This window comes from Protopterus annectens, chromosome 8.part0, assembly GCF_019279795.1.
Source record: "Protopterus annectens isolate FY-2018-M chromosome 8.part0, PAN1.0, whole genome shotgun sequence".
NCBI lineage: Eukaryota > Metazoa > Chordata > Ceratodontiformes > Protopteridae > Protopterus > Protopterus annectens.
The window spans coordinates 1289402737-1289424795 of NC_056741.1; the positions used below are offsets into that span (position 1 = coordinate 1289402737).

At 46.1% G+C, this 22059-nt stretch overlaps 1 protein-coding gene across 6 annotated transcripts in view; it reads left to right on the forward strand.

Moving 5' to 3' along the window:
- Nucleotides 1–22059, forward strand: part of ARHGEF1 (Rho guanine nucleotide exchange factor 1) — a 3019431-nt gene that overhangs the window by 1404679 nt on the left and 1592693 nt on the right. For all 6 annotated transcript variants that reach the window (XM_044080805.1, XM_044080809.1, XM_044080807.1 and 3 more), the window contains one exon: nt 17792–17897. In XM_044080805.1, the coding sequence (XP_043936740.1) occupies nt 17792–17897 (106 nt within the window). The remainder of the gene's footprint in view (nt 1–17791; nt 17898–22059) is intronic.

Sequence of the window (22059 nt, forward strand, 5' to 3'; positions counted from 1 at the left end):
TATATATCCTTTTTGTCTGGTGCTTATTGTAGATGTCACCAAGTCTAATTACAGTTGAGCACTACTGCCACATAAGAAAGTGTCTGGGGAGAACTCACATGGAAACCGAGGATGAAAACATAATATGGCACGATTACATAGTTAGTGTGTAAACGTGTTTTGTGCATGACCTGTGCTTGAGTAGACATCGGCAGTTTATAAACATAGGGCAACTTCAATGTTAGTTTTGTGAAGGGTGGTCCCTCCTTTGTATAGCAGTACCAGTCAAGTGATGTTTGAAGGATTAAAGGGAACAGTAGGACTTCTAGCAAACTGTAACAGACAGCAGAGAAAGTATTTATGATACAGTTAAGTAGCAAACTTGACAGTCACAATTTATTTCATTTACTCCCACTGGAAAACCGTATATATGCTGGTTGGTAGCCTGGATTCTTCCTGCAGCACTCTTCCCCTTTAGAGATCTCACTTCTCCAATGCTAAGTGTCATCCTCCTGTTTAGAGAGTCCTGGAGGTCCTTGTTAGATAACTGTTTAGAATGGGGTAGAGGTGGTCACATTTTGATTCCCTACCATTCTTGTGTAGTTATGGAAGTATTTTGGCACATGCTTACACAGTGGAGTCAGCATTGCAATGTTGCTTGAGGCAGTTGTAGGCATTTCTGATACCCTGTCTGTTTTGTGGATGCTTGTGGCTTACTTTACCTTTTGTCAGCAGAAGACAGAGAAACACCATTCCCTGACTCAATCACAGCTGCCACTGAGATGCTCACTCCTTCCTCTCTGAATTTCTAACTGCTGCATTCTGAATTGTACCTAATTTTAGCTGCATCTTCATGCCTTGCTTGTCAAGTCGTTTGGAAATCCTTGCTAAACATTTTGTTCGTAGATTTTTTATTCCCTTATATGCTGTGGGATCCTTTGCCACATGCAGCTGTTGCCTTCCACCGTTGGTGATTACTATGCATAAGTCTCATCATCATGCCTTCTTCACCATGCTCAGTGTAATACATGTGGTGCCCCTTCTGATGGTGTAGCGGGATAAAGTGCTGACTATAGCTCCGGTAACCCACATTACACTAGCAGCTGGGGTGTTTGACATCACAGACAGGTGGAATGGAGTGCCCATCCTGCTGAACACTTATATGCTGTGATGATAAGACTTCTGCTGGAGAGTAGAGGCCCAAAACGATGCAGATACTCAGCGCTGAGATGTGGGCATAGTTACCCAAGCTGGAGATGATAGCCCTGTTACCTCGTTTGAGTGAGCATACATGGATGGATAAGGAGGAGTAGAAGGCCTTTGCAGTGAAGCAAGTGCTCACATCATCACCAGGAGGTGGGATTAGGACTTAAAATAAAAAACGTTCATATTGCCAGGATGCCATTGTAAGTTTAGAGTACCTCATGACTTTCTGGATATTGGCACTCCTCAAACAGTGTAATGTGTGCTCAAGGGGAATGCTTATGGCTGGAAGGCAAGGGAACAGAAGTATTTGAAAAAATGAATAAAGATGTGAAACTTGGTGATGAAGTGGCATGCTAGCTTTCGGTTCAAACTGATTGTTGCTCATGGTGACATGTCCAGGCATGTTTGAATCAAGTTATAGCACTTCCTGCAGCTGTCTGTTTTGGCATTTTCTGGTGACCTTGACATCTTTGCCATGAAAATTGCTAGTAAAAAGTAGATGTCCTTCAAGGATGCATCTGCAGTCCTAACATATGGGTTGTCCTGCCTCAGGCAGCCCTGCGGTCGGCCGGATTCCAAAGTCTGGGTCTGGCCTCGGCTGATGTTGCACTCCACCCGACGTCATAGCTGCTGTGGTATAAAGGCATCAGCCAACGCCATTTTCCTCAGTCTTTCTTGCCGCGCGGTGCCCGAAGCTGTTCGCAAGTGCCGGTCGGTCAGATCCAGAGATTTCTACTACCGAAGACTTCTAAAAAGCTAAGTACCCCGTTGGGGACTCTTTCTTGCCTCAGCCGATGTCAGACAAAGTAAATAATTGTTTAACTTGTGGGAAACAAATACCTCATAAGGATTTCCACTCTTACTGCCTTCCTTGTTTAGGCCCGGACCACGACGTATCAGCTTGTGTAGCCTGTGCTTCTTTCAACCGACGGACGCTTAGACGTCGGTCGGAGTTTGCAGAGGAGTTTTTTGGTCCCGCTTTTGCTTACAAAATGCCGTCGGAGACTCCGACAGCACAATTAGTTAAAAAATGCAAGGAAAAGGACTGACACTCGCGGCCCGCGGTTTCGGCTGAAACCACGGCCAGGCCAACCGCGAGTGTCTCGGTTTCGGCTGAAACAGAGTCCTCTATTCTTCCTTCGGCCGAAAACAGGCCTCCGGAAGCCGAGGCTTCACAGAGCATGGCTGAATCGGCTTCAGATATTGTTCCTACTGAAACTAGCACCCAGGATTTGTCAGATACTATTCCTTTAGACATATCTACCCCTGCACGTGGGGCTGCTAGACCTCCTGCATCCATGTCTATCAAGGCCTTTGCCAGGGCTAAAGCAGCTAAATCCCCTAAGGCCTTACCTGCTAAAATAACCTCTCACAGGCCTACTTCCAGTTCTCAAATGCTCAGCCTGGCTGAGGATCTCATTTCTTTGATCAGGGGATCCCAACCTCACCCAGACAGGGCCTCTCAACCCCCTCTAGAGAAGAGACCTAGGACTGAACCCCCCGAACCTGTTTCCACAGACAATTCCTCGGATGACTCAGATGCCTCAAACCCTCAGGAAGGCCCATACTCTCCTTATGAGGATTCTGATGCAGAAGATTCCATTCCTTCTGCTTCTCCTCCAGAAGAATTTTCCTTTGGGGAAACCTTACATGCTATCAGGGAATACTTCTGCTACTCTTTCGGCCAGGGCCTTAAACTGTCAATTCCACATGATTCAGTACCAGGAATTTTTGTTAGAACAGCTAAATAAAAAACTATCTTCCCCTGAACCTATAGACCGCAAGTCCCTTCAGGAATTGGTACATAACTCTCAACAGGTCAGTAACCATTTTCTTAAATGTGGCTATGATGCACTGGAGGCTTCCTTTAGATCAGCTATGACTGGTACAGTGATTCGAAGGCATGCTTGGTTAAAAGAACAATCATTACCAGACCATGTTAAGTCAAAACTCCTAGATGCCCCTATGGAGAAACAAAGTTTGTTTGGCTCCCCTGCACAAGAGGTTCTAAAGAAGGTGGAGGAAAAAGCTAAATCTGTCCAAACAGTCAAGGATTTCTTACAGGTCCAACCTCCGAGGTTTAGCAGAAATTGGCCTTCGAAGAATTGGTCCTTTCCAGACACCTCCAGAGCACAGAGAGGCAGAAATAGGCGCCCAAGAGGCAGAGGTCAATCCAGGGGTGCCTACAGGGGACGTCAGTGGCAGCCTACCAATCGGAGAAGTACTGCCACAGATTCAACTACAACCACTACCACTGGACAGACACAATGACTTGGCTCTGATTCCGCCTACCAGGGAACAACTGGAAGCACCCTTGGGCGGAAAACTAGCTTTATTCTCCCACAACTGGCATTACATTACAGGAGACAAATGGACTTTACAAACAATAGACAAAGGCTACAGGTTTCACTTCCACACTCTACCAAAAATGAGAGGAATGCCAAACCTACCACCAAGCCAAAAAACAGACGCTCTAAGACAAATCAACAACTTACTAAGGATGAGAGCTATAGAAAAGGTACCGCCTATGGAACAAGGCCAAGGATTTTACTCCAGGCTTTTCCTTGTACCAAGAAAAGAAAAACAATGGAGACCTATTCTCGACTTGTCCGCTCTGAACACATACCTCATTGTTCCAAAATTCAAAATGCTGACTCTCCAGCAACTTCTTCCCATGCTGGGCAAGGAGTCTTGGCTGGTAACTCTAGATCTCAAGGAGGCATACCTGCACGTCCCTATACGACCAGACTGCAGAAGACACCTCAGATTTCTTGCAGGATCAGAGCATTATCAATTCTCAGCATTGCCCTTTGGCTTATCTACTGCACCCAGAGTATTCACAAAATGCCTGGCATCAGTAATTGCTCATTGCAGGCTTCAGGGAATTCAAATTTACCCATACCTGGATGACTGCCTAATACAAGCGGACAACAAGGCAAAATTAACAAAAGATTTGGAAAAGGTCATACAATTGTTGCAAGCCTTGGGATACACAGTCAACATGCAAAAATCAAGACTAGTACCATCCCAAAGGATAACATTCTTGGGGGCAGAACTGGATACATCAACTCAGATGGCTTTTCTCACAGAAGAAAAACAAAAGCAACTCCCAATATATTTCATGACATTAACAACACAAACTCAGCTTACTGCAAGGAAAGTCCTGCAAGCCCTGGGTTACATGGCATCCTGCATAATACTGATTCCGCATGCCAGACTGCATATGAGAAAGTTGCAATGGTACCTAAGGAATGTATGGTCTCAACACAAGCACAGTCTAGAAGCCCAGATTCCAGTGATTCCATGCCTAAAGCAAGAATTCCAGTGGTGGGCTCAGGCCTGTCGGTTGAACAGAGGGCTGCCTTTCCACAAACCTCATCCAAGCCAAACTATCACCACGGACGCCTCAGACCTAGGCTGGGGGGCGCATATGGTGGACAAGTGCATACAAGGCCTATGGACCCAAGACCAGCTGAATCTACACATAAATCAAAAGGAGATGCTGGCAGTGAAACATGCAATCCAGGCATTCCGACCATTCCTTCAACAAGGTCACTTGCTGATAAGGACGGACAATACCACAGTCATGTGGTACATCAACAAGCAGGGAGGTACACACTCATATCCCCTATGCCGGATGGCAATGGACCTGTGGAATGTGGCCCTGAATCTCAACATTCAACTCCAGTCCAGATTTGTACCAGGAAAAGAAAATTCACTAGCAGACACCTTAAGCAGAACTACCACGGATGCTCACGAATGGATGTTGCATCCAGATATCTTCAAAACCATAACAAAGAAATGGGGACTACCAGAGATAGACCTGTTCGCCTCCCCACACAATCACCAATTGAAGAAATTCTGCACAAGAGCATTCCACCCACTTGCTTGGAGGGTGGACTCCCTCTCTTTCAGCTGGAAAAACCTGACAGCATATGCATTCCCACCTCTTCCTTTGATGTACAAAGTCCTACTGAAGATCAAAGAGGATCAGCCAAGGGTAATCCTGATAGCTCCAGACTGGCCGAGGCAACATTGGTACCCGCTGCTGAGAAGCATGTCTCGGTCACACGCATGGCCTCTACCTCTATGTCCCTTACTCCTGGCACAGAACAACTACAAGATCCTACATCCAAACTTGAAAACACTGCAGCTGGCTGCTTGGAATATTGCATAAGACAAAATAACCCAGATTTATCTCAGAGGGTTAAGGACATTATCCTGGAGGCTCGCAGACCCTCCACAAGGAAAACTTATTCAGCCAAATGGAAAAGATACCTCATGTGGAGTACAGCAAAGGGAGAAAATGTTTCATTGGCAAACATAGCACACATCCTGGAATACTTAGCAGAACTTTTCCACAATGGCCTCTCCTACTCCTCCATCAAGATTCATGCATCAGCAATCTCAGCAGAATACACCATGGATCCTCCTGTCTTCTCTCATCCTCTACTCAGACAGTTCTTGAGAGGAATCAAAAACGTAAAGCCTCCAAGGAAACCACCTTTACCTACATGGGATCTCAACTTTGTGCTGGAAAAGCTAACACTTCCCCCTTTTGAACCGGCAGCAACAGCAGATTTACAGTTCTTGTCTTGGAAAACTGCTTTCCTGCTAGCAATTAGTTCAGCAAGAAGGGTTTCTGAATTACAGGCATTAATGGCAGTGCAGCCCTTTCTAATCTTCCATCAGGATCGAGCGTCTTTGAGGACCAACCCTACCTTTATGCCAAAAGTGGTCTCCAGAGTATCACTGAACCAAGCAATTCATTTACCTACATTCTTCCCCAACCCACAGAACAGGGGGGAAAGACTGCTACATACCTTGGATGTGCACAGACAATTACGCTACTACCTGGACAGAACTAAAACCAACAGAAAAACTGACCAACTGTTGGTAGCATATGCAACAAGAATGCAAGGAAAAGCAATTTCAAAACAGACAATCTCAAAATGGATAGGAAATTGCATACGATTTTGCTACTCTTTTCATGGAAAGAGAACTCCTGAAAATATCAGACCTCATTCCACAAGAGCTACAGCCACCACTACAGCTTTCCTACGAGGAGTGGCTACCAAAGACATTTTAGAAGCTGCTACTTGGAGCTCCGTGCATACATTTGCCAAGCATTATAACCTTCCCTTATACTCCAGATCCCGAGCAGGTTTTGCAACTGCTGTGTTGCAAGGGATCTTGACTACACCGTCTTTATCTTAGTGCCTCCTCACCCAGTTTGGCTATGGTATTCTACCCATATGTTAGGACTGCAGATGCATCCTTGAAGGACATAGTACAGTTTTGTACCTACCATAAATGTAGATGTCCGATAGGTATGCATCTGCAGTCAGGATTACCCACCCTCCTTCCCCTCTGTGGTACTCCTAGGGTACTTGCCCCTCTTTTAGCTAGCTGGGGGAAATTATTATGGTGTATTTGTTTTTGTATATATGTATATATATATATGTATATATATTTTTTGGCTCTCTATTGTTTGGAATTATTTGCATCTATCCAAATTTAGCCTTCCTAGAGGGCACCTGGCATCTGGGGCAAGAAACACTGAGGAAAATGGCGTCGGCTGATGCCTTTATACCACAGCAGCTATGACGTCAGGTGGTGTGCGACATCAGCCGAGGCCAGACCCAGACTTTGGAATCCGGCCGACCGCAGGGCTGCCTGAGGCAGGACAACCCATATGTCCTATCGGACATCTACATTTATGGTAGGTACAAAACTGTACTTTGTATATTGAACCCTTGATCTAGAACATCTAGCAGTGTCCCCCCTGGAAATGTTTATATGTTTTTATGGTTCAAGTAAATAGATTTCATAGAACAACTCTTCAGGTATAACATGTTGCAATTGTCAGATACCAAAGATACAGATTTGTAGATTTTTTGAATTCTTATTATTTTTACACAAATTATGAAGAGCAAGCTATCTGCGTTAAGATGACATTATAATAAGGAAAAAGACAACTGTTTTAAGATGTAGTAAAACATGAACTGCAAAAGACATATAATGTATGATCTGACGTAGTTACTTCATTTGCTCTGCAACCTGTGGGTATCGGATCCGACCTCGGATCCGAGCTGGCAGCTTTACTAGCTAAAAGATCCGAGCTCCTGGCTCCTCCCCTTTACCCATAATCCCCTGCTACATGCTCCCTTTCCTCAGATCTCGTTTGCCGCGGCTGAAAGATGGCCACACTCAGTGCGTTGTGTCTGGGGGTGGCCCACTTGTCCACCAGCTGCCAGATATGTGCAGCGTTCAACCCCCGGGCCATCAGGGATAGGAAGAACAAGTTGATCCTGGTGGGTTTGTTACCGCAGGACACTTCTTCTTCCTCTCCCTCTAAGACACAGGCTGCTACTGCAGTCCCCATGCCTTTAGATCCCCCGACTCTGCCTGGGACTCAACCTCCCTCTTCTGTGCAGGGTTCAGGGGACTCTTCTGCCTCTACCAGAGAGAAGAGGCACAAAGAAAAGGAAAAACGTAGAAGCCACAAGAGGCGGGCTGAGACTCATCCCTCAGCCCCGCCATCTAAAGTTGCTAGTCCCTCTATGAGGGCTTCCGGATCCTCTCCCTCTCGGCTCCGTTCGCCTTGATGTTCTTCATTCCACATTGCTGCAGTCCTAACTATTGGGTAGTCCTTTTGCCGCATGGTCCGATGCAGAAGCAATTTTGCGAGTGCAGGTTGGCGTTCTGAAAGTTTCTGAAGCCAGAGTTTCAGACGACCAATCAAAGTTGGGGAATATTTTGTTTTTCTTGCCTCAGTATTTAACCGATGTCAGAAAAAGTGAATAACTGTATTTCTTGTGGGAAACAGATACCTCATAGGGATTACCATACTTTGTGTATACCTTGTTTATTGTTGGTTGCCGCTCTTGTGTTAGATTTAACAATCGCACTATTAAGAGAATGTTAGACTGTGACAGGTTAGTGTTTGCGAAGCGTTGTAATTAGAAATTGCCGTCGGATGCTCCGGAAGAACCGACAGTCCCAGACGCCGGTTCTTTAGAGGCTCAGTGGAGCCGGAGGTTTTGCCAGGTGTTTCTTTGGAGTCTCAGGAGAGACTTTACTGTTACAGGATGTATCCTCTCAGGAAGTAGGCCAGGCTGAGGGGCTTCTCAGGTGGCTGTTCTTCCCTCTCTTCCTAAGGTGGTCAGAGCCTCCCTTCTGTTTCCAAGGCTTCTTTGAGGGCAGGCCCAGTTTTGCTTCAGTGGGGGTTTCTCCTAGTGCTTCAGGGTCTTTGCCTAAGAAACATATGCTTAAAATGGCAGAGGATTTGATTACTATGATTAGGGTTCTATGCCCCTCCTGATAAGAGGCCTAGGGTGGAACCTGAGTTTGAGAGTTTTGAGCAATGCTCGAGGCTTCTGAGTCTTCGGCTGAAGACTTGCAGGAGTACCCTCCTTATTCTGATTCTGATGTGGATGATTCTCTCCTGAGGATTTTTCATTTTCAGAGACTCTGCATTCCATGAGGGAGCATTTTAAATGGGAAGGTCAAGATTTCTCTGATTCCAGGAAAAGGCTTAGGGAATTCTTGTTTTACCCCAGCATAGGCCTTTAGCTATACCTCCTGTTTTGAATGTGGTGGAAGATGTTTTTGCAGAGGCTTCCCTGAATCCTGATTCTTTGCCTCCTGCCCCAGTTAAACCGGATAGGTATTATAGGGTGCCTGAAGCTCATAAGTATCTTTTAAGAGTCCTAGGGCAGACCCGAAACTGTCTCTCAGGGGCCTAAAGGTGTGAAGGCCTCAGTTGTTAAAAATCCTGTCCCTCCTGATAAAGAGGCAAGGGCTTTGGATAGATGGGGAAAGAAAGTGTATACTTCTTCCACTTTAGCCATGAGGGCGTTGAATTGTCAGTTTCACATGTTAAAATATCAGAATTATCTTCTTTCACAGTTGAAATCTAAGGTGGATGCTCTGGCGGAAGGTATTGAGTGTAAAGAGTTGCAGGATTTAGTTCATGTGTCTGAACAGGTGGGTAAACATTCCTTGCAATGTGGTTTTGATGCTGTGCAGGCCTCCTCCAGGGTGGCTGCCACTGGTTCTGTTCTTCTTACTGGTTGAGAGATCAGAATTTAGCTGAGCATGTTAAGACACGGATTTTGGATGCTCCCTTGCAGTCTGATGTGTTGTTTGGTTTAGAAGCAGTTTTGAAGAAAATGGAGGACAAGGCTAAGTCTATGCAAACTGTTAAAGATCTTTTGCAGGTGCAGCCTCCGGAATTTAGTAGAAATTGGCCTGCTAAGGGATGGACTTATCCTGCTTATGATTCCCAGTCTAGGGGTAGGTCTAGGGCAGAGCTCAGGGTTCTTTTAGACCTAGGACAGGGAGTTCCCTGCTCAGACTTCTGGTGAGGGCAGGGGTCAGTACGCAGACCCAATGACCTGCCTTTTCAGCTGCCAGTTCATTCTCGCCTGGCAGCACCGTTGGGAGGAAGACTGTCTCTTTTCAAAGAAAATTGGGATTTAATTACCCAAGACAGATGGGTTCTGGATATCATTCACCACGGTTACAGGTTTTATTTCCATACCTTGCCTCCTTTCAAAGGCATGCCAGACATTCCTCCTCTACAAAGACTAGAGGCTCACAAGCAAATTTCTCAGTTACTCCAAATAGGGGCCATTCAGCCGGTTCCTGTGCCAGAAAGGAGACCAATTTTGGATTTATCTATCCTCAACACTTATCTGGACATTCCCAAGTTCAAAATGTTGACGTTACAACAGCTTTTACCTCTGCTGGGCAAAGATCACTGGATGGTAACTTTAGATCTCAAGGAAGCTTACCTTCATGTGCCTATAAGACTAAGTTGCAGTATTCACAAAGGTTCTGGCTCCAGTGATAGCTTACTTCAGGCTAAAAGGAATTCAAATCTATCCTTACTTGGACGATTGCCTGATTCTGGCTCAAGAAAAGGAAGACCTTCTACAGCATTTGGAATATGTCATAGCAGTGCTAAGATGCCTAGGGTATTCTGTGAACGAAATAAAGTCCAGTCTAGTACCCTCTCAAGACATGTGCTTTCTGGGTGTGAGACTGAATACAGCAGCCCAGATGGCCTTTTAACCCCGGACAAACAAAAGAATCTTTCAAGTTACTTCCATCAACTATCTCTTCACTCCGGGCTGACTGCAAGGACAGTCCTTCAAGCCTTAGGGTTCATGGCATCTTGTATTCTGGTGCTTCCCAATGCCAAACTGCATATGAGGAAGCTACAATGGTATCTCAAAAATGTATGGACACAGCACTGCCAGGATTTGGACACTGTCATTCAAATAATACCTTGCATTCAAAAGGAATTTTTGTGGTGGGCTCAGGAATGTCACCTAAACAAGGGACTCTCTGTGACCCGGCAGAGTCAAATTCTAACGACAGATGCCTCAGACTTTGCTTGGGGAGCTCATCTAAATGGAAAGTGGATACAAGACAAGTGGCCTGCCAGACTACAGCATCTACATATCAACATGAAGGAGATGTTAGCAGTCCAGTTTGCATTAATGGCTTTCAAGGAGTTACTTCTTCCAGGGCAGGTGTTGATTCTAACAGACAACACAACTGTCATGTGGTACATCAACAAACAAGGGGAACACATTCTTACCCATTGTGCAGGCAAGCAATGATTTTATCAGCTTGCAACTAACTCTTCAGGCAAGGTTTCTGCCGGAGCACAGAACTCCTTAGCAGATGTGTTAAGCAGACAAATCATGGATCCCCACGAGTGGAAACTGGATCTTCATGTATTTCAAAAGTTGACAGTGTCCTGGGGAACTCCAGACATAGTTCTGTTAAACTTCTCCACTAAACCACCAGCTGCCAAAGTTTTGCACAAAGAGGTTTGAAAGTGGATGCTCTTTCTTTCAGTTGGAAAAATCTTCATGTGTCCTCTGCCTCTTCTTCCAAGGGTGCTTCTAAAGGTCAGACAAGACAAGCCAAGGATGATTTTCATAGCTCCAGATTGGCCTCGGCAGCACTGGTACCCATTACTGAGGAGTCTGGTAAAGAAGCCTCCATGGCCTTTACCCTGATTCCACATCTGTTGTCTCAGAAGGACGGCTCGCCTGCTCAATGTCAAGCTCAGGACGGTCGTCTGCTCAATGTCGCTCTTCATCTAACAGCCTGGCATATTCTGTTTTGAAAGACAGCAGGTCTCAACTTCCTCCACAAGTTTTAAATGTGATTATGGAAGCCAGAAGACCTAGTACAAAATGGAAGAGATTTTTATGTTGGACTGCAGCAAAGAATTTGGAGATTTCGGAGCCTTTGAGTGTGGCTCTTCAATATCTTACTGAGTTATTGGACAAAGGTTTGTCTTTCTCTTCCATTAAGATTCATGCTGCAGCAATTTCAGCTCACTATGATTGTGACCCACCATTGTTTTCACATCCTTTGTTCAAGCAATTTCTTAGAGGGCAAAGAATATAAGACCCCCTCCTACTCCTGCTTGGGATCTCAATTTTGTGTTGGAGAAACTTACTCTACAACCTTTTGAGCCTGCAGCTACTGCTGAACTGAAATACTTGTCATGGAAGACTGCTTTTTTGTTGGCCATTACTTCTGCAAGAAGGGTTTCTGAGTTACAGGCCCTTATGGCGGTTGAGCTTTTGATCTGATTTACAGGCCTTATGGCGGTTTGAGCTGACTTTTCATAAGGATAGGTATCATTACGTACTAATCCTTCCTTTATGCCTAAAGTGGTTTCTAGTGTGGCTTTAAACCAAACTATTCATTTGCTTGCAGATCCCCAAAATAAAGGGGAAAAGATTTTGCACACTTTAGATGTACACAGGCTAAGCAGGACTAAGGATTTTAGGCAGTCTCAGCAGTTGTTTGTTTCTTTTGCTTTGAGTTCTCAGGGCAAGCCTGTGTCAAAACAAACTATTTCTAGATGGATTGGGTGTTGCATTACATTTTGTTATTCCCATCATGGCAAGGAGATTCCAGCTGGGATTAGGCCTCATTCCACTAGGGCTACTGCCACTTCAACAGCATTTCTGAGGGGTGGCAACTAAGGATATTTTGGAGGCAGCTACTTGGAGTTCAGTGCATACTTTCTCTAAGCATTATCACCTTCCTCTCTACTCTAAGTCTAGGGCTGGTTTTGCCACAGCTATTTTGCAGGGCATGTTGTCAGTTCCTGCTTCCTTATGATTTGCCAGCCTGACTGCAGCAATGTGGAATGAAGAACATAGTACAGTTTTGTACCTACCATAAATGTAGATGTTCCTCCCTCCCTCTGTGTGTTCCCCTCTGTGTTAGTATGTAGGTGAGGTTATATTCTGCTACTTTTGTATATTTTGTATATATATATATATATTTTGGTGCAGGTATGTTGGGAGTTTTGGTTTTGGCCTTATCTTTTCAGGGTCTTCTGACATCTGGGGCAAGAAAAGACTGAGGATATGACATCTACATTTATGGTAGGTACAAAACTGTACTTTTCTCGCCAGAGTTCGAGGAGGAGGACCGGTCTCCCTCGAGGTCGTCGAGACCTCTTCTAGATCTACAAGAAGCCTGACCGATGCGGACATGGATCGGATGATGCGTCAATTTTTGCAGACTCAGATGCAGATGGGGGTGCTCCTGCCCCAGGGGAGCAGCCCTTTTTGCCCCGGTAGCTCCTTCTCCAACCCGTTTTCGAGTTTTGGAGTCATCGGATCCGGGCCCTTTCGGAACCGGGCAGTTGTCGGCGCCGATAGTTCCGGTAACTTCGACGACAACTGTACCCTCGAGCGTGTCAGATCCTAGCACTCGGTGCCGAGAGCCAAGCGTCGGATCCGTAGGGGTGGGTGTGTCTTCGGCGCCGTTCAGGTCAGAGCACACTTCCTCTCGGATCCGACCGCTTCGGCTCCGACACCGATCCCTACTTCGAAGCCGAGGAGGCTGCTTTCGGAGCCTGGGGAAAGCAGCTTGCCTTCGGCGTTTTAGGTAGTGGAGTGGGTTCTGTTGAGACCTTCCAGATCCCCGGTCCAGGCGACGGATCCTCCTTCCCCCCCTATGCATTTGGGTCTATCCTCCATCATCCGACCACTGGGACAGCCTGCCCCGACCCTCCAGTTAGTTCCCTTAGATGAACATGACCCCGTAGGTGAGCCCTCCTTGGATAGTCCCACCGAGGAGGTCTCTCACAAATGGAAGTGTAAAAGGAGGCACCTGGACTCCCCGGAGTCCCTCCCGGAAGACACGGATTAGGATGAAGGGGAAGGTTCCCCAAGGTCACCCCCTGAGGATGTCTCCTTTGGAGACATCATGGAAATGTTGCGAATTAGATGGGGGTGGTCTTCCCAAAAACCTTCCTCAGACGAGTCCGTGTTTCTGGAGGCGTTTGAGGCAGGCCCGTTTACCTCCTGGGTGTCCCCCCCGGCTGACCCCCTGGTAGACTTAATTACTACCAGGGCGTGGAAGGAGCCGGACACTGTGGAGCCAATTCCAAGAAGGCCAGATAAAATTCTTAGCCCTCCCCCGATAGGTAGGCCAGGTCTAAGGGTCCACCTGTGGATGCCATGTTGGTGGCGGCTGCCACAAAGAAGGAACTCGCACAGGAGAGTTCCTCGGTCCATCCTCCGGATAAGGAATCTCGGACGTTGGACTGCATTGGGAAGCGGATGTTCGCTTCAACCACCTTCTCTGTAAGGGAGCTGAACTACATGGCACACATCATCAGACTCCAGAGAGACCTAATAAAGAAATACGCTGCAGCTCCACCAGAGTCCATGACGGTTGAGGATAAGAGGACTTTCTCGACTCGTATGGCCACTCTAAAGTCTATATCTAACACGTCTATGCGGCTACTCTCCCATGCTACGGAGAGAGCCGCTAGAGCTAGCGCAGCAGGGTCGTCTTGCGGCATCACGCCTGGCTCCGCCTTTGCGATTTTGCGGAACCCTTTAAGGTGTCCTTCACAAACGTGCTATTTGACGGTTCTTCGCTCTTTGGCAAGACCGTCTACGAGAGACTGGTCTAAAGCAAAAAGTATGGTAAGACGCTGTCTGCCGTCTGGGTCCACTTCTCTAATTCCCAGCGATCCTTTTCCAGGAATCAAAGGGGACAAAAGAAGATGTGGTTCCGGAAGTCTCAGCAGTCCTGCCCAGCTTCGGACCCCTCGTCCTTCAGAGGCAGAGGAGGACAAGATGGACGCCGGCCCAGAGGCAAAGGGGGGCCGCGTAACTTCGGGTCTAGAGAACCGTTCTCTGACAGCCTTGCGCAACAGCCCTGAGCGCTTACCTGGCTGTCCCTCTCTGGAGGCAGTTGGGGGGCGTTTATCGGAGCACCTACTAAATTGGAAGTCCATCACGACGGATCGATGGGTACTCCGAATCATATCCAGAGGTTATTCCATTCCCTTCCTAAGTCCCCCCCCCATGAAGCGCCTCCCCGATGTCCCACCCGATCAAAGGGAGGTGGCAACTTCAGAGATTTCGAAGCTGCTAGAAAAAAAGAGCCATCCAGCACATCCCCCCAGACTAGTTCAGATTGGGCTATTACTCCAGGTTCTTTTTAGTGCCAAAAAAGACGGGGGACTTAAGACCAATTCTAGATCTTTCTTCCCTGGACCTGTTCATTCCCAAAGAGAAATTCCAGATGGTCACTCTTCAATCAGTTCTCCCCATCCTTCGGGAGAACGACTGGATGTGCTCCATAGACCTCAAGGATGCGTACTACCACATTTTGATGGACGGACGATCCAGGAGGTTTCTCCGCTTCCGGCTGGGAGCCAGTCATTATCAATTCAGGGTTCTTCCGTTCAGCTTCACCTCAGCCCCCAGGGTGTTCACCAAGGTCATGTCAGTGGTTGCAGCCCACCTGAGACTCCAGGGCATTCAGGTCTTTCCATACATGGACGACTGGCTCATCACCGCCTCCAACAGGCATCAACTGTGTGTTGCCAGGGATTATGCTCTAACTCTTGCCCAGAGTTTGGGCATTTCGGTAAACCTTCAAAAGTCCTTTCTTCATCCTGTGCAGGTTCTGGAATTTATAGGGGCCAAATTGAACACTCGCCTCTCTGGGGCCCTACTAACTTCAGACAGGGTGAACAGTTTGTCATGTCAGATTATAGCCCTCCTTCAGAACCCGGCTCCATCAGTCTTTGCCTACACGCGCATCTACGAATGAGGATTCTGCAATGGACCCTTCAAGTCCAATGGTCTCTGTTGCTACATCTGTTGAACACCCCTATTCCCCTGAGCAGGGCTTGCAGGGACTTCCTCCTCTGGTGGCTTCACTCACGGGAGCTGCAAGAAGGCAGACCCTTCGTGATGCCTCTGCCCCAAGCCACGTTGACCACGGATGCTTCTCGCCTCAGGTGGGGGGGGGGGCATTCTTTGGGCAGAACCGTCCAAGGCACGTGGACCCCCAGTCCTAGAGATGAGGGCGGTGCTTCTGGCGTTGCAAACTCTCCACGACCTTCTTCCTCTAGGGACTATTGCGGTTCAAACAGACAACATGGCGGTAGTCTGGTATATAAACAAACAGGGAGGGACCAGATCTTATCCCCTTTGTCGGGAGGCTATGAAAGTTTGGGAGTGGGCGATATCCACCAACCGCTTTCTGGTAGCAACGCACATTCCGGCTCGGTCCAACATTCTGGCGGATAAACTGAGTTGCGTGATCCTCACACCGTACAGGTGGTCTCTGAAACCATCAGTTGCAAAACAGATCTTCCTCAAATGGGGTCTACCTTGCTGCGATCTTTTCGCTTCTCCATCAAACACAAAGTGCAGCGAGTTTTTTGCGATACTTCCCCCACCAGGGGAGAGCCCCAGAGACGCTCTCGTTCATGCTTGGCCACCTGGTCTCCTCTATGCTTATCCCCCCCTTCCTCTTATGACGAAGTTCATTCAGAAAGCACGTCGGTTGGGGAGCAGAATTATTCTCATAGCCCCATTCTGGCCTCGCCAGATCTAGTTCCCTTCTCTGCGGTCTTACAGTGTAGTTCCTCCATAGATCTTAGATCCCATTCTGGATCTGATTTCGCATCCTGCGGGATTGCAACCCCCGAACCTGGTAAACCTCAAGCTCGCGGCTTGGTTAATCCAGTTCCACTGATGGCAAGGACTCCCGGCATCTCATCACCAGTAAAGGCCATTCTGGTGGCGGCTCACAAGCCTGCTACCAGGAAAATTTACAGTAGTAAATGGAAGCGTTTTTCTGTCTGGGCTAAGGACAAGGGCTTAGATCCCTTTACCCTCCCTATTCCGGCAGTTCTTGATTTTCTGTCACACATTTTTCATCAAGGAGCCAGTGCATCTACAGTTAAAGTACAATTGGCAGCCATTTCCCATTTTCATGTAGGGGATGGGCTGGGATCTTTAGCTTCTGCGAAGATATGCAAAACCTTCTTGAAAGGTATTTTTCTATTGAAACCACCAGTTAAGACTGCGGTCCCACCATGGGACCTAACTTTGGTTTTACAAGCATTGACAAGCCCACCTTTTGAGCCTGCCACCTCAGTTCCATTAAAGTTCTTATCATGGAAAACAGCCTTTCTAGTTGCTATTACTTAAGCCAGGAGGGTTTCGGAACTTCAAGCCCTTTGCATGAAACCCCCTTATCTAATCTTTCATAGGGATAGAGCGTCTCTCAGGACTAACCCTTCCTTCTTACCAAAGGTGGCTTCGGAGTCAAATATTAATCAGTCGATTAATTTACCAGTGTTCTTTCCCAACTTTCAGAACAAAGGGGAATACAAATTACACAAGTTGGATGTACATAGACAACTACGTTTTTACTTGCACAGGACGAAGGATACTCGCAAGGCTGATCGATAGTTTGTGTCCTTTGCCAAATCTGCTCTGGGTAGAGCTATTACCAAAGTTACCTTAGCAAATTGGATTTCACAGTGCATCATTCATGCGTATGTAGCCTCAGGTAAACCTGCTCCTATCGGAGTCCATGCCCACTCAACCCGATCCATAGCCACATCAGCAGCCTTCTGGTCCAGGGTTCCCCTGAACGACATATGTTCAGCAGCTACTTGGTCCTCTTCCCATACATTCATTTCTCATTATAAATTGGATATGATATCCAGGAGTAGGGCTTCCTTTGGCTCCACGGTGCTTCGGAATATCCTTCCTTGAGGGCCTCCCAAGGTTTTAGGTAGCTGGGGACTCTGTCCCACAGGTTGCAGAGCAAATGAAGTAACTACTTCAGATAAAGAAGTTATATACTCACCATAACGTTCCATATGAGTAGGTACTTCATTTGTCTGCAACCGACCCCCCTCCATGCCCCCTAACCATTATTGTGGTTCCTGATCATGACTTGAGATTGTTTCATGTGTTTAGGCATTACTTGGTCCTCTGTCGAGGGTCTTAATTGCTAGATGAAGCAAACTCGATCTGAGGAAAGGGAGCATATAGCGGGGGATTATGGGTAAAGGGGAGGAGCCAGGAGCTCAGATCTTTTTGCTAGTAAAGCTGCCGGCTCTGATCCGAGGTTGGACCAGATACCCACAGGTTGCAGACAAATGAAGTACCTACTCAGATGGAACGTTATGGTGAGTACATAACTTCTTTTTATTCTTTTATATGCAAGCAGGTGACTAAAGATCCATGTTGAATCAACCTTTATTTCATGCATATTTTGCTTTGTCTAGATCGAAGTCGACCGGATTTTATCCCTGAAGAAACGCAAAAGAAGTTTTTAAAGGATATTCAGAGCATTCAGTGTCCTGAGATCAGTAAGCAGTTGGAAGATTTCAGGTTGGTACTGTGCGTGGAGGACTGTTTCTGGAATGATGCTAAGAGTTGTTATGGGTGGGATATGTAGTGTTTAAAATCTGAATCGCAGCTGTTAGAGTGGATTGTGAAATAAAAAAAACAAGCACCTTATTGCAAAATGTCCAATTTGCTTTGACTTTCCGGCGCGCAAGTAGACATAAACATGACGTGATATATGAGCTTGCTTGCTTGTAACCAGGCTGTACAGCTTTGCAAGATACTTACTATAACAGTAGGTATTGAGGGGTCACTGTAACAGTAAATCCTAATACTTCAGTTTATTACCCTCCATTTCCTTTTTTCCATATGATTTTTTAAGTTATTATTTTTCCTTGTAAAGGTTTAACAGTGGTCTGGCACATTGGGGGTATGTATGTAGGGTGCCGTGAGAATCTTTTCAATGGGTTGTTGGGTTGTACTTTTTTTTCTTCTTTCTTTCAGCTTACTGCAAGCATTGCATTTGGTAGATATTCTGTACTGAACCAAAAAATGTAATAATAAAGGAAGATGTTCTTCGTGTTTCACTGTTGCAGTCATTGCATATGCTAGCAGGTTGCCCTCAGTCAGCCTGAATAACAAAGTCTTGGGTCATGCGTCAGTTGCTGTCTCCTCTTCCATGACGTCAGGTCGTCAGGGGTATAAAACATGCAGCCGATGCCATTTTAATCCGTCTTTCTTGCTGCGCGTTGCCCGAAGCAGAAGCAGTTTGCAAGTGCCGGTCGGCCGATTCCTGAAATTTTCTTTTTCGAGTTTCAGAACCAAAGTCTTCAAACTAAAGCTAAGTACCCTGTTGGGGAAACTTTTCTTGCTCCTTACCGATGTCAGTAAAAGTTAATGATTGCATTACTTGTGAAAAGCAAATACCTCATAAGGATTTTCATTTGTACTGGATTCCTTGCCTAGGCCATGATCACAACATGCCTTGCTGTCGGTTTTGTGCTAAATTTAACCAACTCACTATTAAGCGTCTTTATATTTTTGCTTCTGAATATTTTGGTTCAAGATTTAACTACCTTGAAATGTCGTCGGTTAGCAATCCGACTACCGGAGTTCACAAAAAACGCAAAGAAAACGACAGAGACAGACCGTTGAGGTCCAAAGCTGACGACGAAGCTTCTCCTAAGCCAGTCGCCAGTTCGACGGTACTCAGTGAGGCTCTTTCGCAGCCCATGATACCCGCTACTTTTGAGTCGCAGGCCTCTACCGAGACCCATTCAGAGTCTGGTATGCCGCGAGATTTGTAAAGTATTGAACCCGCGGATGTCTCTCCTTTGGATGGGTCCAGAGCCGCTGAGTAGGCACCGGCTTCTGAGGGTGTTTTCAGGCCTCAACATTTTTATATTAAACCGACGCCGTCAACAAAAACAAGGTCAAAAACGACTTCTATGTTTAAAAAAACGATGCATGAGCCATATGTTCAGGCCCCTATGCCTAAAAAACAAATGATCAAAATGGCTGAGGATTTAATTACCTTGTTCAGGGGTTCCCAACCCCCCCCTCCCCTGCTAAGAGGCCTAGGCAAGGCACTGATTATGAATCTTCAGATCAGGTTTCCATTTCTTCTGATTCCTCTTCTGATTAGGAATTTTCTATTCCACCTTATGAGAAATCCATCCCATCTGCATCTCCTCCCGAGGATTACTCTTTTGGAGAGACTTTGCATACTTTAAGGGAAATTTTCACTGGAAGAGTCATGACTTCTCTGAATCAAAACAAAGAGGCATAGGAATTTCCTTCTTCTACCTCAGCATAGGCCTTTGGCAGTACAATACCTCCTGTATTAGACATTGTTGATGTGTTCTCGGAATCAAGCATGGCTCCTGATTCCCTGCCTCCGGCTCCTAGTAAGCCAGACAGATATTACAGGGTTCCCGACTCCCACAAATTTCTTTTCAAAAATCCTGCTGCTGATCCTGAGACTATTTCTCAGGGTCTCAAGGGTGTTAAGGCTTCTTCAGCCAAAAATCTTACCCCTTGTGATAGAGATTCCAGGGCGCTGGATAGATGGGGTAAAAAGGTTTATACGTCTGCAACCTTGGCAGTCAGGGCTTTAAACTGCCAGTTTCATATGCTTAAATATCAACAGCGTGTTATGGGCGTACTGAAACAGAAAATGATGTTGATTTCTGATTGTGTGGAAAATAGAGTTACAGGATTTATTGCATTCAGCAGAACAGGTTGGAAAGCATAATTAGCAATGTGGTTTTGATTCCTTGGCGGCCTCTTGCAGGGCCGCTGTAACTGGATCTGTGATAAAAAGGCATGCCTGGCTCAAGGAGCAAAATCTGCCTGATTATGTTAAAGCTAAATTGTTGGATGCCCCTTTTCCAGCATCATAGTCTGTTTGGTAATAAGACAGAAGAGGTTTTAAAGAAAATGGAAGGCAAAGCTAAATCTATGCAAACTGTAAAAGATTTTTTGCAAGTGCAGCCGCCCAGGTTCAGTAGGCACTGGCCTACTAAGAATTGGTCCTTTCCTGTGCCCAACAGAGCCACTCAGGGCAAACCCAGGCGCTCAAAAGGATCCAGATATCAATCACAGGGATCTTACAGGTCAAAGCAATGGGGTGCCTTCACCTCCAAATTTGGAGGTAACAAAGCACAACCTTACAGTAAGCAGTCTCAATGACTTTCCTCTACCATCTCCAAGCACTTATCTTTTGGCAGCCCCCTTGGGGGGAAAACTAGCACTTCATGCTCAAAATTGGCAGTTAATTACCCGGGACAAGTGGGTATTAAACATAGTATCCCAGGGGTACAGATTTCATTTCCATACTTTGCCAATTCCAAACAGATGGCCAGATCTGCCACAAAACCATTGGGCAGAGGCCCAGAAACAAGTCATGTCCCTCATGGATATGGGAGCTATTCAACCGGAACCAGAAAAGGAAAAAGGACAAGGATTTTATTCAAGAATTTTCCTGGTACCCAGAAAAGACAAATCATGGCGTCCAATACTGGACTTATCGATTCTGAACACGTTCCTGGACATTCCAAAATTCAAAATGCTGACTTTGCAACAGCTACTGCCTATGCTAGGCAAGAATGCCTGGTTGGTAATTCTAGACTTAAAAGAGGCATACCTGCATATCCCAATAAGGGAATCTTGCAGAAGATACCTCCTCTTCAAAGCAGGTATTTTGCATTACCAATTCTTTGCACTGCCCTTTGGCTTATGTACTGCGCCCAGGGTCTTTACAAAGTGACTGGCACCAGTAATTGCATTCTGCAGACAAAGAAGCATTCAAATTTATCCTTATCTGGACAATTGTCTCATTCAGGCAGAGGACAAGGACACTCTTCTTCAACATTTGGCATTTGTAAAAAGGCTTCTGGCATGCCTAGGGTACACCATAAATGAAAAGACATCACAACTGGTACCTTCTCAAATAATTACATTCCTGAGTGCAAGCTTGAATACAACTGCCCAGATGGCTTACCTCATGCCAGACAAATGAATGCAAATGACAACATACTTCAAACAAATGGCAACAAAAACCCAGTTATCTGCAAGACAAATTCTGCAGGCTTTGGGGTTCATGGCATGCTGCATTCTACTAATTCCATATGCGAGACTGCATATGAGGAAACTTCAGTGGTACCTAAAAAGCGTATGGAGTCAACATCTTCACAGTCTGGAAAAAATGATTCCTCTCATTCCCTGCCTACAACAGGAGTTTCTTTGGTGGGCAGAGACATGTCACCAAAACAATAGACTGTCATTCACTCTACCCCCTGCCACCCAAACCATAACTACAGACACATCAGACTATGCTTGGGGGGGCCACCTGACAGGGAGATGCATTCAGGGCAAATGGAGCCCAAACCAAATGCATCTACATATCAACCAGAAAGAAATGTTAGCTGTTCAGAATGCTCTGACAGCCTTCAAGGACTTACTTCATCCAAGACAACTACTGATAAAGACGGACAACACCACAGTTATGTGGTACATAAACAAGCAGGGGGGTACCCATTCCTATCCCCTTTGTAGACTTGTAGAACACAGCCTTGACTTACCAAATACATCTTCAGGCTCAATTCCTGCCAAGAAAGCAAAATACTCTGGCAGACGACCTAAGAAGAAATGTTATGGACCCGCACGAATGGAAACTGGATCCACAAATCTTCAGCATGTTAACACA